The following is a 19930-nucleotide window of genomic DNA, read 5'->3' as shown; positions in this document are numbered from 1 at the left end:
CATTTTATTTCGTCATATAATACAATAAAAGGATGTTTTTTTGCGACGAGTGGTTGAGTAATAGCAACAGAATTTAACTGAGGAGTGCTTTCGTCATCGGGCTAGTACTTGAATGTCCGGTGGGAGTCTCTAATCATGCACTGCATTTAACTCAATATCTCGATTATTAAGGTTGTTTTCGCGATAATATTGACGCCTTAGAGATTATCGAGCAGTAATCTGTCACTTAAACTTGACTTAATATTTGGCTTTAGTGTCTCTTTAATGGTTGGAGACGCAGAATTACGTTTGTCTTTAGAAGTTGTGACGTGTAAATGGCCTATATGTTCGTCATAATTCGTTTTTAAACTGCGGAAGCACAGTCAGTTCATTGTAATTCTATCAGCTAATGAAGACTTTTGAGTATTTTGGGTAGAGGGTGATGTTTCTGGCGCCCCTAAGAAGTCTGCCTTGCGAAAAGCGAAATAATTTTCCACAGCAGGAAAGCAAGGTAATGAGAAAGGCAACGAACTTATGTGTCATCTCCTGTTCTATATCTGCGTCTGCATGCGTATCTTTTACCTAGCTATAATTTAACAGTCGATAGTTGTTCCCTGTTTATTTAATTATATTAAACAGCTTTGTATAACGAGGCTCACATGTACGCTTCGAATTTGCAAGCTTCCATACTTGCTCGCACTTTGGACTCATCTTAATTTTTAAACGTAGAATTCCAACCCTCTTGAATATTCTTAACGTATTTTTGCGACTGTGGTCGCTTCGGTGTTTGTTTGCGCTCAGCTTAAATAATCATATTGTTTTATAATCTTGTGCGGAGTCGTTTCTAGTACTGTCTAAAGTCACCCCAACCGCGATTCAGCTGTTGTTTTCCCCTTAGTGTTATTCTTCAGGGTGTGAAGCAAATGAGCAGAAAAAGTGCAGATCGTTTATTCTTGAAGGCTACATACTCACCCTTTATCCATCACGTTGACTGCATTCGTGAAAATATGGGAACAGCTAAGTGTCTGCGTTCACCGCGAATAGACATACGACAGTGCTAGCACGATAATGCAGCCATATCATTCAGAGGTAGATAGTGCTCCCCTTTCCCCTCTCACCCAACCTCAGATTTTTGCTGTGTGAAAACTTGCCTAATCTAAATTCAACTAACGCTCGAACTTCTACTTTTCTTTTCAGGGAGCATCTATAATTCGTATGATGAATTTCTTCCTCACGGAACCAGTCTTCAGGAAAGGTGTATCGGTAAGATCTAATGAAACTTGTGCAAATTACAATAAAACTTGCTTGTCTATATATTACGTGTCAGCACGCGCTACGTGAGATAGTTTTGAGTTTATTAAATGTTTACTCATTCTTTTCTAGACCTACCTGAAGAAACGGTCTTTCAACAACGCTCGCCAGGACGACCTTTGGAAGGAGCTCACCATGGTGAGATTTACTCTGAACAATCGGGAAAACTAGGTGTCAATATAATGTTCCTTAAAATTAAGTGAAGAACAGTGGGGGAAAATATAACGATAAGCTGCGCATTTATAAAGCACGAAAGTAACAACAATTGAGTAGATGGAACTTAAACAAGATAGCCCATGTATGGGTGCTATCTTGATTGCGTCCTTACATGGCTCTTGTCATCAGCCATCTGGACGTGGCGTTAACAAATCTTCGTTAAGTGGTACTTTGAACCAGAAGAAGGCTTCAAGTGTTCCACATGCTTAATTTTTCTTCTCAAATATCGGATGATGTGAAAAGGGTAGGATCGTAAAACAAAATGAGGAGGACGCTTAAGTTTCGCCTTTAAGAGTCGAGCGCAATAATACTCAGATTCTTCACTGCTTCTCACACTTCCCGGCAACTGCAGCCTATGTAGCCGTAGTGTTTTCCTGGAAACGATGGCGGCGAATGTTATGCACGAAGGCGAGCTTTCTGGTAGAAACGCGGCCTCTTGTGTGGGCTGATCCCGTAGGCAGTGCACAGCCGCGCCAAACCTCAAATGTCTGCTTGAAAATGGGTTTGCGTTTGAGTTACCGCGGAACATAATTATGTTTTCTCGTACATTCAAATTACATTCCGACGCTATCATGTCCGTAGCTCCTGTGTAAGTCGTACTTTACGAATTTCCTGACGCATTCTACTTTGAGAAATTCAATGAGTTCAGCAAGGCATATGCGCTACGCGGTGGGCCTGCGTGGATCGGGATGCGTGGTTCGGGATGATTTTTCTCATACAAACATCGCCGCCGACGCTTACGCTGACGCCGGATTTTCTACGACACGGGGCCTTTAACGCTATCGTGTTAAAATCACGAGTGACCTGCATGGTCACTTGTTAAAAACGATGCACCTAGAAACATTGCCGCAGGGACCCTTTATTCAAAAGCTTGTTCGGTTGAACGCAGGCTCAAAGTGAAGGCAATCGTGTGGACGTGAAGGCTGTAATGGATTCGTGGACTCTCCAGACGGGCTACCCGGTCGTCACCGTCGAGAGGTCGTACGAGAGCGGCACTGCAAAAATTTCGCAACAGCGCTTCTTGGTCGACGGCAGCACGGACAACCAGTGAGTTGACTTCGTCACGTTATTTATTCGTACTTTCTTTGAAATTGCACAATCAGAGTATTTCGTTTATTTTACTAGGCGAAGAACGTGACAGCGTTTCGCACTCTACTTTCTCATACTAATGTTACTTTTAGTTTCGTTGTTCAACGTAGCTGCCACCGCTTTCCTTGGCACGTCTGAGATCGACTTGAGTGGGCTAGGATTCCTGCATACTGCAGGTTCTCTTTAGTTCTTGCGCATGGAACAAGCAGCTTATGTTGCAACGGTAATCCTATCAGCAAATCGTTGCGGACATTGCAGCTGTTAGTATCAATGTTAGTAGTAGTGACAAAATAGTAGCCGTTCACTTAGGCGCCTTCAGTTGATCAGGCACACCTTTCTTTTGCAGCATATGCGCGTAACAAGCCCGTTCGTCTGGTGATTATCACAAGACAGTGCGAACACGAAATCAAATATTGAGGATGCAGGAATTTCTCGTGCATCTGTCTATTGCCTGCCCTCGTTTTCACGATGTCACCGACATCCAAGAAAGCCACAATGACATGGCCATGTAGCCCAGTAAAATATAAATTAAAAGAAAGAAAGACAGTGATATCTTTCGCGCATCACTAATTTCTATGAAATCAATGCAGCAATATCATTCGAGCTTCTTGCGGTATCAGCAGCAATACCTCCTCGTTTTTTCTCAGGACGCTGTGGAAAATACCGCTCACCTACACTGACGCCAGAAGTCCCAATTGGAATGCGACAGAACCCAAGCTGTGGTTTACGAACAAAACAGGTGAGTTCTGAAAAAGGCCACCCCACCCTCCTCATCAGCGAAACGTCTTTTGCTCTGGCGGCTTCTTCCCCACTCGCGCTTTATTGAAATAAGACGACGCTGCACGCTGTTAAAGACACGAATGATCTGATAGCACGCCAGTGAGCTAAGCAAAAGCTTGAATTTATGGCTGTGTTTAAAGGGACACTAAAGCGAAAAATGATTTCTTCTGCATCAGTAAATTACCGTTCTACAACACCAAAAACACTACTCTTACAACGATAAGACGTCTGGTAAGCCAGAAAAAGCGCAAGAACGAAATACGGCTGGCGACGCCTACTCAAGTTTCCGCACCTGGGGGCTGTGACGTTTTGGCTTTTTATGGCATCTTCTAGGGCCTATACTACTTATATATAGCGGTACAGATTGACTACAATGTGTTCTAAAGGAACCAAATATTAAACGTGGCAAGTTTCGGGAACCTTTATTCAGCCAACGCGGCCCGAATGCGAAAACATACTTTGGAATCCCTGACGTCACGCTGACGTACCGGCGCTGGGGTTTCAGCGCGAAATTCAAATACTGATACTTGTACCTTCATTTTCTCATCTAATAATCAAACTATCTTTTTTAAATGACTGCCTGCAGGGTTCTCAAACAATGCTTCATTAGTGTAAACTGCTTTATTGTTTCGCTTTAGTGTCCCTTTATATACGTTACTGTTAGGTGCTACTGTTAGGTACTACGCACAACCAAGAACAATTTAAAGGGATCAGCACGCTGGGTTCTCTCTCCTAAATATGTATGCGGATCCAGCGCAGAAAAGTGCCAACGAATAACTGCCTCGATGTCAATTAATGCGAGAAGTTGATGGTGGCTTCGCCAGGTCGTTTTGTGAAGTACATTTGCTATAGTAGAAGTGTGATCGCTAAGTTTGGCTCACGATAACGTTCCTCTTTGGTGTCCACTTGTGGAGTTTTTTGGAGAGTGCCAGCTAATTGTTCCGTGCCTTCTTATCTTACGCAGCCGTCATCACGGAGCTGCCAACATCGAAGTCGGAGTGGTTCATTGCGAACGTTCAGCAAGTGGGATTCTACAAGGTCAACTACGATGAACAAAACTGGAAGCTTCTGATTAAGCAGCTCATGGAAAGACATACGGTAGGTGTGCTCGTTTGTCTGCGATGACGTCAGCAGCATGCCGTTCACACTAGATCATTTCCCGGTATCGAGAAAACTTTTGCTTTTATGGCCTTTTAGGCTTTGTTGAAAAGAGTGGTTAACCTAAAAGGTGTAAACAAATCGGTAATTATTAAACAACGAACATGTTTAGTCCAGATGATTACAAAGCGCCGACATGAGCAATGGGGCATCTTGAATGGAGACGACGTAGGCGGGAAAATGATTTCCGTCCTTGCTAGTATTGGGAAGACACATTTTCGAAAAAAAAAAAACTTGTGGCCTTCCACTCTGTGAAGGAGGATGACCAGCGAAGCTGCGAATGTGGGCCCCTCAATGGCGAATTTCACTTCCTCCACGGGCCACCCCGGTATTGCACTATCTTCGGGACCGGCCCATGTACGGGAAGTGCTTAACGCCTCCTTCACCTCCGCCGTGGGTGGGTCCGGCTTTGCATTAACTTCGGGATCGACCCACGGATGAAAAATTGTTGGTCTATGTCCACGTTGACGAGATCTACCAGAACCTAGCCATACACAGCTTCGCTGTGTTATGGATTCGTTCTTAAAACCGGGGTAAAAACTTTGTTTTCTAAGGTTAGCGCGGTGTGGCACGTGATTGTCAGTCATTAAAAGTGTTCATTTCAAATATTTGTTAGTATAATATGTTTTGTGAAATGTACGAACAATAAATACCAAATTTCTGGGCATAGCCAGGCGTGTCACGTTTTTGCTTCATTTTTTTACAGTACATTATTTGGTAATGTAACTTCGGACACTATAATATTATTGTCGCTAACTACAATTGAAGTACCAGGCTTATAATTAACTTTGTCACGTGCAATCGTCGAACTGAAATCAGGCAGTGCGAACACGTTAGATTACTAAATGGCAAAAAAAAAAGAAGCTCACTAATATTTTTTTTTACTTTTTCGTTTCAGGACATTCACGTCATTAACAGGGCGCAACTGTTGGACGACATTTTGGATCTAGCAAGGTTCGTTGCTTCTTACAACTCTATTTTGCTTGCAAGTTACGTACGTAGTCAGTTTGGGACAAATACATCCTTCAGAATGTTGTAGGAACAAATTTCACGCTTTCAGAATTTTATCACCCGAAAGTCTAGGCTTATGACATCAAATGCGAAATTTTTATGGTGCACTTATGCATACATACCGTAACCAAAACTCCACGTTGTTGTTGTTGTTGTTGTTGTTTTTTGCTAGACAATGCTTGGTTGTTTGACAAAAAGAACGGAGTCTGAAATTTTTATGGTGTGCTGTTCATGGAATAGCTCTAAAGGAGGGCGCATATAGCAAATATTGTTGCAATGAAGCAGCGACGCTTTTTGTCGCCCTGGAAAAATTCCTGCGACAAGGGAAATGTGGTGTGAATACGTGTAAGCGAAGGTACTGTTACTGAATTGAACTTAAATGTCTTTGGGTAATCTAACAGCTGCTTGTAGACTGGAATTGCGTAGGGAACGACTCGGCAACAATATAGGCGCATTGCCGATGGTAGGCGGCTTTTTATCACATCTAAAAATAGCGTGAATAGGTGCAGCAGGTGGGTCACGAGTTCTGGTGACTGAAATCGCTGTCGCATTAATTGTTCCGTCTTTCACGTGGAGTTCGCGTCCGCAGTTTGGAGCAGTGCGAAACGACTTGGTTCTCTTTTAGACCCTTCATAACATCAATTTTGACAGGAGCTGGCGTTGCCTTGTTGCAGTGCTAAATTAGAGCGTGTGCCGGGGTCTCGGTAGATCATCTCTATAGTTGCTGCTAGGCGCTTAGTTGGTCAAATCGCGCATCGCATGCTGATGAGCCACTCATATAATATATCTAACATTAGTTGTCTTATTGGCTCATTGAAGTCCTAGTGAGTAATAGATGGAACGTCAAAGCTGAGTTTATACCTCTTTCTAACGGCCTTCATTTTTTTTTCACCCACCATAAACAACAAAAAAGAAGTGTTGAGAGAAATAAGTTCGGCAAAATGTATGGTTTCTAACGAGAACATATCTTAAATGCCACTCTCCATAACAATCCGAAATCACGGACCCACGCAAACATGTTTTCTTTTCTTGAGACTACAACTCTCGCGCCGAACATTGTGAGCGGTACGCGAGCCACTGCAAGTTCGTGTGCACAATGGGACGTCTCATTCTCCCTTGCACACGTTCGGGCCGCGCAAACCTTTGCATTCGCTCCGTAACGCTGAGCATGCGGAGCGCGTGTTCCGACGACACAGGAAACGGGGTGTGTGCCGTATCGTATTATCGCCTTTTCTGTGGAGGCCGAGGCAGCAGCTGTTGCCGAACTTAGAGCTGGAAGAAGATGAAGGCGTTTCTCGGCAGGCTGTCTTCCTGTGTGTCGTTTGTTAAAAATGGCGCTAAACACGAGTACCGCATTATTCCACAGTGAGGTACTGGCTTTTTTAAATGTTTTCAGCTTGTATACAACTGATAAGGGGGCAGCCTATCAGGCTCAAAATTGCAAATGAAGGCTCGATCCGCACGAAGGCAGTGGCAAAGTGATTAGATTGCGTGATGTCCGACTTCATGGTCCTATAGAAGACCTCGAAAGGAGAAGTTGAATAGAGGAAGGGTATTAAGTGGCTAATGTGCTTTTTACCACTTTTCTTGCAGGAAAAGTGGGCGACAATTTCTACGGGTTGCATTTTGATTTATTTTAATGCAATTTATTATTTTATAAATTGTCAACAGTTAGCTGGCCTAGTCCAGACGTTGTTCCTAATGTGTGACGCCATGAAATGATGTTTCCGATTTAAAAAAAGTGGCTTCACTAACCGTCTTCCAGGTTAGGTCGCTCTTCTGGCATGCCGATCATCTGCCTTTGGTAAAAGTGGCTTATTTACTGCTTGTATCTATCACTCTAGCTTAAACTGACAGTTTCGTTTAATACTGCTTCAAGCGACGGAAGAACGTTTGGGACTCTAGAGGGTGTAATTACGCCACATTCAATATTCTCTTGCCATCTGTTCAGGACCAACTGTTTAATAAACGCTTCACACCAGCGTTGCGCCGGCCTTATCTTCTGGAGAGGGGGCTAAGAACTGAGTAGACTCTCCTCGACGGACGCGTGCTGCCGCAACGAAGCACCACCAAAGCCTTTGTTCAGCTTTGTTAGCGCTGAGTGGTGATACCTCGAAAATGCACGCAGAAATGATTTCGCGGTGAAGAATATTAAATACGATTCCTATTCTGTTAATATATTCCTGCCGACGTAGCGCTCGACAGGTTGGCGCGGTTTAGGTGAGCCGCGTTGGAACCGAGGAGCGATGCAAGCGGGCACGTGTTGAAGGGTTTGTGATGGAGAAGGCAGTGAGCCCCACCGCTTCCGAGATTAAGAGCGAAGAAAAAAAAAGTAGCTTACTGATGCGTGCCTACATTTCGTCTGTTTCGGCATTCCTCATTTACCGTCTTCAAGAATTGTTAAGTACGAACTGTCCAACCACAAACTCTATACTGGGAGCGTCAGAATAGTACTTAACCGAGCTGCTTGGTTAATGACATAGTTTGTTTGTTTTCAGTGCCGCTGTTCAAGGCTTATGTTCATAGTCGGTAGCCTTTTTCCCCCTATATTTCTGAATTATAAAATCATCATGGCTTTTCTGTTTGCTATATAAACTGTTATATTTCAGTTCCGTTTCATGCAGGAACTTCTTATTCCATTTTTTTTTTCATCATGTCTTTTTGTGACCTTGCCACGCGAATGATCGATGTTTCATTGCCATTCTATGATCTGGTTGCATTAGTTCTTTTAGACCTGCTTCACTGTGATAGCCACAAGGCGACGCAGGAGCGCCAACAATGGTGTCATGAACCGTAAACACTGTATCCTCTTTCGCATAAACGTGATGTCACATACGATAAATCTCCGTTGTCCTAAAGAGGTGTCGCCCGCTTCCTCTAACCCCTGCTGCCGTTTCTCGCTTAATCGTCTACATGCACACTTCTTGCGAATGGCAGTTCGCAAACACGTGTCTATAACAATCGGGATGTGTAGTTTGGTAAGTTGAATCACGATACAGAATAAATTAGTACATGTATTGCACCCTGTTATGTCCGTGTGTTTGTGCATGGTTTTGAAGGCTCCTTTAATTTATTCGGTATAAAGATTCGCTTGGCCCGATCATCCCTCCACTGTATGCCGTGTTGCTCTTTCGCAGGGCTGGCACCCTGGATTATGGTCTGGCTCTGAACGCGACGCAGTACCTGGCTAAGGAAGAGTCGTACATCGCCTGGAGCCCCATCTCCGCGAACCTCGCCTTTATCAGCCGCATGCTGGAGACCACCGAAGTCTACGGAAAGTGGAAGGTCGGTGCACGCTGTTATAGCCGCAAACGAATGATAGCTCGGACATGGACAAAATACGGCCCGCCATCCGACCCCTTCCGGCCCGCCGATCCCGACTCATTGCCCCGCAGCTTATCCTCCGTGATAAACAACATTTTCCACCTTTTCGTATCATTTTAGCAAAACGCTTCAGCCGGAAGCTGTATAAGAGAATTGCCACACAATTTATTTAGGCGGTCTCGGTGTCTCAAGCCAGCACTCGAGAAAGGTAGTTGCTCAGCTATAGGTTAGGTACAAACACTTAACACAAAAAAGCAAACGGCGGTATTGCTTTTTTAGTATAGCTCCAATTTAATCATATTTCTGAAATTCCGGCGTTTACGAGAGGCGTACTTTTCTTTCTTTCTTTTTTTTTGCGTTTTAGAGCTTATCACGCCCTGCTCTCGCTAGGGCAGCACACATACCAGACGACCATGCGAACATGATATTTGTACGTTTACAATTCCAATGAATGTATAAAACGGCCACACCGTGTTTGTGTCCATGTTCAACTTTAATGAGTAGAACTTTACTAAAGCCTTATTCGTGGCCACAATACTTAAGACAACATACATGGGAAGGTTCCATGAAATATGATGACGTGCTGGTTTTTTTTCTTGCAGAAATATCTGCTCAGCCTAGTGAAGCCGAACTACGACCGCCTTACGTGGAACGAGGAGGAAGGGGAATCCATTTTGACGACGTGAGACATGCTTCTGCTTATTTCCTCTCTGCGAAGAGGCCTGCGCTGGACCTCTGCGGCGTCTGTCAATGGCAGAATATTTATAACTTTAGAGTTTTTTTTCTCCTTACCGCGGGAACCAGTGCCGTACGCAAATTACGACAGTACGCATGAGGTGCGATTTTTTTTTTTCGTTTTCATGGGTCAGCCTCACTCGACATAATTTCGCGATTTGACTTCGCGTAGTGGCACAACACATTGTACCACCTATGATATGTGTCAAATTCTTGAGACCCATGTATTTGCTGGAAGCACAACTCGACTCTACACTTGCAGCCTCACATGGAAGTGCCAGCGGCTCGTTATTCTTTATTTAATTTTTTTCTTTGGTTGATCTCTGAATGTCTTGTCTGTATTGTTTAAGTAAATGTTATGTACCACCAATGTCAGGATTTTTAAAGACCCAGTCAAGTAGCCCAAGCAGCTTTTAGTCATGAAGGCCGTCCAGATCTCTCCAGAAAAAAAGATGGTTTGAATTTAAACTTGAATAAATGCATTTACTAAATTCTGAATGAAGCTAACATTGAACCAGCTTGCCCAGTTTGTAAAGTCAACGCTTCCTGTTGAATTCAAGGCGAAATTTCAAGGCAACGTTCTCGTTCGCACCCTTTCTCCACTGCTTTGCTCACTTCCGTCATGGTCGCCCAAAAATGACCTCAGCAATTCAATGGTCGCAATTCAGCCCATCTCTATTACTAACCTGAACCTGAGAGTGAGCCTTGTGCTTACGTCACTTCCGCTTCCGCAGGTTCCTTCGCACGGAGACGTACGCAACGGCGTGCACACTGGGTCACGAGGACTGTGTCAAGGAAGCACTTAACTACTTCCGCACTTGGAGAGACAGCAAGGCGGAGAAAAGCCCGTGAGTGGCGGTGTTCTTGCGCCGACTTAATTCCTCTTCTGCGCGATAACTGGTTTCACAGCTATTGTTCGGTTGCTCAATCAAGCTTGAGTGAATTGATTGATTTGTGAGTGCCGAAGTTACAACTTGATTACAGAGTGCATTTTTGTGTGAGGTGATTACAGTCGAGACTGGGTATAAGCAACACTGACATGACGAATAGTCTTGTACAACGACATAAATTATTCAGAATCTGTTTGTCGATGTCTAGTTTCAGTTAGCCTTCTGGTGTCTTAACAAAACCGAAAATGGAATTACTGTGAACATCGTCTACCCGGTGTTCTAATAAGTGTCCGAGTAGTAACAGATAAACGTGACAGGTATTTGAATGCAGTTAAACGTGATCCGTTTTTGAACGCAGATAAATGTATCGTTCATAGACACGTTGCAATTACCTAACACTTAATCGCAGTTTACGGGAGCATTTTCTTGCTCTCTTTCTAATCCCTCTGTTTATTTTTCCCGCTACCGCAGCATCAAACCCAACTTCCGTTCGTTTGTGTACTGCACGGCCATCGAAAACGGTAACTACGACGACTGGCTGTTCATGTGGGACATGTACAACAAGACTTCCGTGGCCTCGGAGAAAGTGAAGCAGCTGCAAAGCTTGGCCTGTTCCAGGGAACCATGGGTCCTCAACAGGTGAGCACCTTCTGCCAACGTTGGCGTGTTCCATATGGGCGCCGTCACACCCGCACGTCGCGCTGGACACCGAAACCCTGCGGGGGTTACCACAACTGAGGAAATCTAACCTAAATTACTTGGCAGTTGTAGCACGCAGCTACGGTTCTCCGCTGAAACATTTCTTACGCAGTCCAACAATTCCGCATGTTTCCCGCACTTTGCTAATTCCGGAAACAACTACGGGATTGATATGTCATGTTCGAAATCATCATTACTATCACCACCACATTTAAGTCTTGCATTTTACTCTAACGAACAATTGGATCGTCATCGATACCATAAGAATAGTATTGATAAATATGGAATTATTGAAATCCATACAGACACGTTTTAATATAGGTATACGGGTGAATGCCATACCTAGGTTCTTTGAGCGCCTATACGTACAAGAAGGTGCAATCATCTCGTGCTTTCACGGTGACCTTTATAATACACACATTTTATTATTTAAAGGTAACAACTACGATGTCAACTAACTGTAATAGTTGTGATGATTTTGATGTTCTGTTTCTTTTTTTCTCGAGGCTATATGTAACATCGATCGGAGCAAAACTTACAGTAGCAGTACGTAACTGCAGTGCCAGATGCACGTGAAAATGTGCACGTCCATAAAGGTTACCCCAATAATAATAAAATAGGTTGTACACTACTGTGCTGCACAACTACGCAGAACAACGAGCTTTGTAGAGATATGGAGCTGGGCCACCGTCACACATAATAATAATAATAATAATAATAATAATAATAATAATAATAATAATAATAATAATAATAATAATAATAATAATAATAACTTCGCCAATTTGCAATGTTTACAGTTTTAAAAAAAATCACCTGCCATCTGCAGCTATCCAGGATAATAAAGCTATCCGGGTTACGGAAGCGCACAACAGAGAAGCAGTATAAGGCTCTACACAATCACGCGGCGACAACGAAAGACGTGTCCCAAGGACAAAGGCCACGATTCTGCGTCCTTTGATCGGCATTCGTCTTCGCGCCGCAGGCTGCTTTATGAGCACGAAGCAATCGGCGCCGCGCGAAGAATTCTCCGTAGTCTGCAGTTGACACGGTACCGACTGTGGGAAATTGGGTAATCTGCAGGCTTCCGCACGCCTCGCTATTGACACAAAGCTCGCCCCATTTTTCCTTCCGATGAAACCTTAGTTAAAAGAAGCACGACGAGGTAAGCTGCGAAATGCAGTTAGCAGAAGGTCCAGGTAGCATTTGCTTCTCGGCGAGGTGTCGGAAACAACAGCCGCCTTGGCTTGCCGGAGCGCGTGCTCCTTTGAACGCGCTTCAGCTCGCTAGCCCATCGTTCACGTATAGAGGAAGTTTAAGAAAACTCTGCCCGTATAGTGTATCCTCCCTCACTGCCCCTTTCTGGCCGTTTCCTATAGGCAACACAAGGACGGAACACCGAAGGTCCAAAAGTTAAACAGAACGGGCATTTAAGGCCGAAAGCTGATTTTTGTTTCACTGAAGAGAACAAAAGCAGCGAAACCTCGAAGAAACCTCGAAGAAACCTGGAAGGGCATTTTAGAGGGAGCTGTTCTGCAAACGACATTATTGCTTTCCCACAAATTAACGTGCAGGTGATCAGGCTAACCAAGTCGGGATGCGACACGCACGGCCTTTATTCCTCACCTGAACGAATCTATAGGTTAACGACTGACAGCAGTGGGATGCATCTCGGAGTTCTTATGCAAATAGCAGAAGCTTGATGTGGGTGAGTTGGTTATGCATACTTGATGAAATGAGCGCTGCGAAGACGCGGACGAAAGAACACATGTACGACAGACAAGGCGCTGATTGCAATCTTATGCAATGATGATTTTTTTTTTTTTGCTCTATACGTCTTGCCTGGAAGTTTCCCCCAAACGTCAGTTCGAATCAACAGGCCGGTATGCTTTTGAGTTACAGAGCTATATATCAAGGACAGAGGTTAGGATACGAGGTGCTCTTGGCGTTAGATTCAATCGCTGGAGGCGCGTTCCTTACAGGCCTAGATTAAGCAGTAGCATAAAAGGTTAGCAGTGTCCCTGCAATATAGACCGCTTCTTAACTAAAACGTTATCCGAGCTCTGCTCACGCAGTACCCGTGTGCTCTCGGATCACTTTGGAGATGCTTTCATTTTTGTGCGAGCGTGATGTCATGCACTGGTATGAGTGTCAATGACTCTGCAGTGCTTCGGTAACATGTACTGAACGGGATATACCGGAGACCGATCCATCGAGGACACAGCCCCCAAATGGCATCTATACAAAGTACAACATAAGATGAGATCTGAGGTTTGACCACATACTGCCTGGTCGGGTATGGTAAGTTCATGTCAAGAAGCCAAAATGTCTAATATTTATTAACAGTTTCGCGGAAGGCGTCCTCTTTCTCTTTTTTTCTTGACAGCATAACGTGCGCGGTGAGCGACTCTAACAATGACCGTGTCTTTTCTCTCCCGTCGCAGTTTCCTGATGAAGACAATCACGCCCGACTCCGGCGTTCGCCGGCAGGACGGCGCGGCGGTCATCAGCGCAGTCGCTTCCACTGTCTTCGGCCGCAGCCTCCTCTTCAACTTCCTGCTCGAGAACTGGGAAGCCATCTACAAGACGTACGTGAAGCACGAAATTACGCGCATTCGGGTGAACGCGGCGGGACATAGAGTCCAAACGAAATGCACCGCAGTTTATGAAACACACATCATATTGTCACCATCATCACTTCGTGGCAAAACACAATGTATGAGCAACAAAAAAGCCTAGTGTGTTACTTTCTTTTACGCAAGGACGTTTCACGCACACAATAAGTGGATCACGTGTGTTCACATGTGCACTGCGTGATTTGAACGCTGGTGCCAGTGGCATTGAAGGCTCGTGTGATTGTTCATTGTGCGGCTTGGCCGTCTGCATTGAGTAGATAAGGTTTGTTTTGTTGTATTTATTTATTTATTTATTTATTTATTTATTTATTATTCTCAAGGTAAAAGGCATTAAAAAGAGGAGTGGGTTGCAGCAAATGAGAAAAGGAAACAAATACAAGCAGTTAGAACGTTTAAGTATACAAAGCCTTCTGATTATATAGCTTTAGCTAGGGTTTACGACGTCATGATAAATTAGTAGCAAAATAAGATAGTAAAGTGATCAATACAAATGCACTTTTTTTTACAACCATACAGTAAACAAAAAAATATTTACATTACACAATGTTAGCTAAGGCTACTCCAAATCTTTGGTTATTGTAAATGGATACAACTTCACCAGGAAGATGGTTCTATTCCGTAGATGACCGAAGGAAAAATGACTGCAAAAAAAGTTTTAGTGTGGCATGAGTTGACACCAACCTTATAACGGTGGTCGATTCGAGGCGATACGCATTGGGGCTGAGAATTGAGATCGTTTAAGAGTGGTGAATGATGGTGTAGTTTACGAAAAAGAACTAAACGTGCGATTTTACGACGAGAGGAAAGTGGGGTAAATGCAAGGTTTGTTTTCATGGCAGACACACTGGCAGTTCTGTTGTAATTACGTAAGATGAAACGAACTGAATTATTTTACACGAGTTCTAATCAATTAATTAGTTTGTCAATGACGGGATCTCAAACAGCGCATGCCTATTCTAGTTTCAGATGTATAAGGGTTTATGGATTTAGGGGCGGTTGAAAAGTTACGGCGTAGGTAGCCAAGCATGCGGGGAGCGTTGCGGATTACATAGTTGGTATGAACATTCCAAGATAAGTTAGCAGAGATATACACACCTAGTTGTCTATAAGAGTGATCTAACTCCAAGGGAACATTATTTAGTAATATGTATGCATGCTGTTAGTTATTCGGGATACACGCATCACTTTACATTTGTCAACGTTTTGTTCCATTAGCCAATGTTTGCACCAGTTAGACACACTAATTAGATTAGGTTGAAGGCGGTTAGTATCCTCTGCATTTCACGAAAGACAACACAATCATCAGCAAATAAGCGAACGTTAGATAATAGTGAGGAAAGAAGGTCGTTAATATAAATGAGAAACAAGAAGCCCGAGCACTGAACCTTGTGGTACACCGGAGGTTACACTTTAAAGTGGTGAGTTGTGGCCGTTTGCGGTTACAAATTGAGTGCGATTAGATAGGAAGCATTTAATCCACTTTAGGATGTTAGTGTCAAGGTTCAGCTGACTTAGTTTATAAAATAAAAGTTTATGACAGACCTTATCAAATGCTTCAGCGAAGTCTATAAAAATGCATTCTGCAAATGATGGGCAGTCGAGAATACGATGCATTTTGAGCATACAGATTGCATTCTGAATTTCACATAAAAGTGTTGTTTTTTTCTAAATCCATGCTGAGCTGGTGTGAAAAATGCATCGGATTCCAGGAAGTTAACAAAATGTTTGAAAATTATATGTTTAAGCAGTTTACAGAAAGTACTTATAGTGAGATGGGGCGATAATTAGCTGTTAAATTTGTGTTACCTGATTTATACAATGGAACCACCTTCCCGATTGTCCATTGGCTAGGTTGCGTAGATGTATCCAGTGAGTGCTGAAAATGTTTTGTTAGAATAACAGAACTAAATAGTCGTGACTAGGCGATAAGTGTTGGTACAGGAAATCAATTAGTTTTGCAACGCCAGCCGTATCAGTGATCACTGGAGGCACAACTACATAAGCGTATTGGCGAGTATGAGGTAGGCGATCATTGCAGGGGACAAAGATTTGCACAAACGCGTCATGCAGGGCGGCAGCGCACTGTTCGTTAGGTATAAGGATGACCAATGGGTCTTCCAGAAATATGTGCTCATCACGCAAGGGGTTGATTACACCCTAAAACTTTTTAACGTCAGACTTGAACATTGATGGAAGTACGTTAGATAAAAGGTTATATTTAGCTTTCTGTAGTGCTGTTACCTACGTGTCGAATGCAGACGTATAAGCAGACTAGCGTGTGTCAGTTGGTGAGTGTATTGCGGAGCGATATAGGCGCTTTTTGCGGTTACGTAGGCGCATCAGATGGGTATTGCACCAATGAGCATCAGAATTGGACGTAATGAAACGGGATGAAATGTGCTTTTCTGTTAGTTCCTAAACTTTAGTTGCGAACATGCCCAAATTGTGCTGACGCGAACGATTTTCCAAATTCAGTAGGGAAGTGTCGAGAAATGCAGTTAATTCGTTATTTATGGCGATAAAGTTAGCGTTTCTGTATGTGTGGCTTTTCTGATTTTATTTGGTTTGCGGACTAAATTGTTATTGAAATTGCAAGTAGGCAGTGATCGCTTATACCAGGTAGGTGTGTTATCTCCAAGATTGTATCAGGGTAGGATGTCAAAACCAGGTAGAGGGTGCTTGCGGCGTTAGAAGCTACACGTGTAGGTTGAGTTACTATAGCTGTGGCAACGAAAAAACTGAGCAGAAGTCTAAAAACTCCTTAGCTTGTGCCGAAAAGATACAGAGTGAAGAATATTGATCGTTTCAGGTTATGTTTGGAAGATTAAAATCGCCAAGAAGTAGGACGGGAGATGAAGTAAATCGCGTGCGAACAAGGTTAATACTGTCGTGCAGGCCATGGAAAAACGTAGGTTCTGCAGAGGGGGAGCGATAGCACACGCTTATGATGACGTTTTTGTGACCAAGAGCTACGGAAACCCAGACAGCCTCTCGATCATCGCTCGTACAGACAAGAGAACACGGAATGTCATTTTAAATTGCCAAAAGGACGCCATTTCCTCTGCGCGCAGTACGATCGCAGCGATAAACACGAAATTGCGCAGCACCGTGGAACACTTCTATGTCAGCGACATGCGCCGGCAACCATGTTTCAGTAAGCGCAATGACTTTTGCAGAACATGTGTCAATTGCAGACGATAAATAATCGTATTTGTTGGAGGTACTTCTAACTTTAGAATATAAAACTGAAACTTGAGGAAATAAAAAAAAAACGAACCACTGCCCCTCGCGCTTTCCTAGATCAAAGGACGTGGCGGAACAGGACATGCACGTGCTACGTTATCACTGCGTTGCTTAAGTTGTCCAATTTGATCAGAATTGGCGTTGTACACATAAGATTTTCCGTTCAGGATTAACTTATTACAACGCAATTTGAAAGGTTCAGATAAGGCTTGGCTCTTACCGAATGCTATCAGTTTTCTTCGTGCGGTTCGTGTAGCAACTGAAAAATCCTCACTTAGATTGACGTTTTTATGCTTTAATTGGTTGCGCAGAGGCAGTAGTTGACAGGAGCTGACGTTGAGCAATGTTCAGTGTACTCTAACGAGTTGCCCATGGAGCGCGATGATCATAGCGAGTGCTTGCATTGCATTATATAATTCTTTTTTTTCTTCTTCCTCGCTGCAGCTACTCATCTGGCGCATTCTCACTTCCTCGTATCTTCGGTTCAGCCAGTGGCTCGATCCATTCGCACTTCCAGATGGAGATGGTGAGTGCTTTCCTACATAACAGAGCGGGATGATCATGACGTGCACAAAACGGAGTGAGATGTTTTCGTTTAGTCAATTCTTTTGTTGTAAGGGGTGGGTCCTTGTAAGATAACCAATTTCAAAGCTTTAACGATTCGAGCCATATATGTCAATGATATAACGTTATTTCGCGTCCCTATCGCGCAATGAACGCAGCAATCTTGTGTTAGCCCTAGACCCTAGTTGATGAGACACGATGGCGTCTTCGACGCAAACGTGGGAGTTTGCGCACGAAATGTGTCACTTGGTGCGTCAGCGAGGACGTATAGAGAGAGGCACTTAAGGTGATGTTCACAATAAATCATGCACTCTTTACTTCTTCGTATAAAGCGACTGCCGTTTATTTTTTTCCCCCACATTAGCTGAGCGTGTTCTACGAGAAGAACAAGGAAACCGTGTCGGCTGTGGGCCGGACTTACAAGCAGACCGTCGAGAAGGCCGAGTCCAACATCCGCTGGAAGGAGAAGAACTACGCCCGGATACGGGACTGGCTGAACGAAAAAATAAAGTAGCCGCCCGGCCTCACTTAGGCATCCTAGGTTATACCAAATTGATAAACCGAGATGCGCTCTATTTTGTTCTTTTGTTCCTGTACACTGTTTACTTCATTCCTTGTGCCGAATTAACTACACCTAACGGAAGTCCTATGTACATCAGCTGAATTATCCCGTGGAAATTCTTCTGGTTGTGTTTTCGGTTCTGGTTTGCGGTGGACGATCGCGCGGGTTTGAGTAATGTTACGCGACTGGCGCATGTTGTGCTTGAATGTATTGCTTGTCCTCTTCTTTGTTTTGTTTGTTTCTGTGCGTATGACTGTGTAAATAGGGAGCATTTGTCGCTGCCTAGAGCGCGACGTTGGGAATTTTGTGAGCACTGAAAATATTTTTACCCGATTTTATTTTGATTGACTAAATGCAGTAAGCTGTTATTCAGCTCATTTTATCGCACTTTATCCAACGTCACGCATTGTGTGATTTAAGAGTGCTTACCCGGTTCCTTTATACATGTGCGGATAATGGGTGGTCGTATGCTTTCTGAGTGACGTGAGTTCTTTCCACATCATTCCCGGTCAAGTACCTTTTGCTTAAACGCTGCCGTAAAGGAACTCGACGGTCGTTGTATTGCTTTGGCGAGACGTGAAGCGTCTGCCTACACTGCAGTTCCTCTCACGTGCATCTCTGCGTTACGTGACCAGCTGATAAGTGACGGTCACAAGTGACGTATCGGTTGGTCACATCTTGTTGCAGGTGTGACGGTAGTATGATTGTCACTTACAGGCACATTTTGAGTTTTTTGTTTGGAGATTTGGGGTACACTTTTTTCGCACTCTGTGACGTTTATTTAGCAGTGGACTCTGTTCGCGCATATATTTTTTTAGAGAAACGAATAAAAGCGCCCGAAATATTGAGGTACGCTTGTTTTTCACTGCAAAGCAACGAACACGCTATGTGCTTTAGTCTCCGTTTGTCGCAGCTTCTCGAATTTGTGGGTTTCAATGTACTTTCGTTTTCTTTAAAAGCTTTGGTATTGATAAGGCGTCTGATACTCCTCTTTTCTTTTTTATGTTCGTCAGATGTGCATGGATATTTGCTTAACTCACACGCGATATCCAAGTTGCAATGCATGTAACTGCTTTGCCAAGCCAGCAATATAAGTTTGCTTCCTCTTACGACGACCTTGTACAAAAGCACTGTAACATAGACCTCCCAAGGCTGGTTCGCGCATTTTGGCGTAAGTTGTGCGAGTAAGATAATTTGCTGGTAGCGCTTGTTTGAGCAGTGTGAAATACACGCAGTGCTAAGTGCTATACTCCGTCGCATTAATGACATCGCCTCTCATTTGTAAATGCCTTGCACGTGATGTAACCGAAGCCATATATACCGAGCACCACGGACGGCTCTCAGTGCGCCGTTCTGGATAAGCTGATTTGCATAACGAGAATTGTTTGCCGCTGGTTTTGCTTCTAGCAGTGTTTCAGTGGCTACGATCACCTTCGTGCAAGCCATTCATGTAGGTTGCACTCCACACTCGCTGGTAAACCCTATATATACTGGTTACTCGGAGTTATTTCGAGTGTGCATAATTTCTCAAGTTCCGAAATATTGCGTTGTTTTGAACCCCTGCACATATCACTCTCAAGGATAATTTTGAATGCACGTTGTCGCGATTTACTCGGCTCTTGAATGTACTTTTGTGAAAGACTTGCTATTGATACGTGGCATAGTTGCTTTCGCAAGTGTACGGGCGAGAGATGAAACGAAAGTGAGAGTATGTCTCACTTGCACGGTTGCTA

At 43.7% G+C, this 19930-nt stretch overlaps 1 protein-coding gene across 1 annotated transcript in view; it reads left to right on the top strand.

Annotated features, from left to right (window-relative positions):
• Positions 1 to 18420, top strand: part of LOC135909759 (aminopeptidase N-like) — an 87409-nt gene extending 68989 nt beyond the window's left edge. Inside the window, exons 8-20 of the mRNA XM_065441826.2 lie at positions 1177 to 1242; positions 1363 to 1428; positions 2396 to 2553; positions 3243 to 3334; positions 4340 to 4473; positions 5432 to 5487; positions 8682 to 8829; positions 9471 to 9550; positions 10338 to 10451; positions 10965 to 11132; positions 13637 to 13780; positions 17516 to 17597; positions 18000 to 18420. Coding sequence (XP_065297898.1) covers positions 1177 to 1242; positions 1363 to 1428; positions 2396 to 2553; positions 3243 to 3334; positions 4340 to 4473; positions 5432 to 5487; positions 8682 to 8829; positions 9471 to 9550; positions 10338 to 10451; positions 10965 to 11132; positions 13637 to 13780; positions 17516 to 17597; positions 18000 to 18149 — 1458 coding nt within the window. The 3' untranslated portion in view covers positions 18150 to 18420. The remainder of the gene's footprint in view (positions 1 to 1176; positions 1243 to 1362; positions 1429 to 2395; positions 2554 to 3242; positions 3335 to 4339; positions 4474 to 5431; positions 5488 to 8681; positions 8830 to 9470; positions 9551 to 10337; positions 10452 to 10964; positions 11133 to 13636; positions 13781 to 17515; positions 17598 to 17999) is intronic.
• Positions 18421 to 19930: the final 1510 nt, after the last annotated feature.

This window comes from Dermacentor albipictus, chromosome 4, assembly GCF_038994185.2.
Source record: "Dermacentor albipictus isolate Rhodes 1998 colony chromosome 4, USDA_Dalb.pri_finalv2, whole genome shotgun sequence".
Lineage (NCBI taxonomy): Eukaryota > Metazoa > Arthropoda > Arachnida > Ixodida > Ixodidae > Dermacentor > Dermacentor albipictus.
Note: the sequence above shows the minus strand (reverse complement) of the source record. Positions and strands in the feature narration are given on the sequence as shown.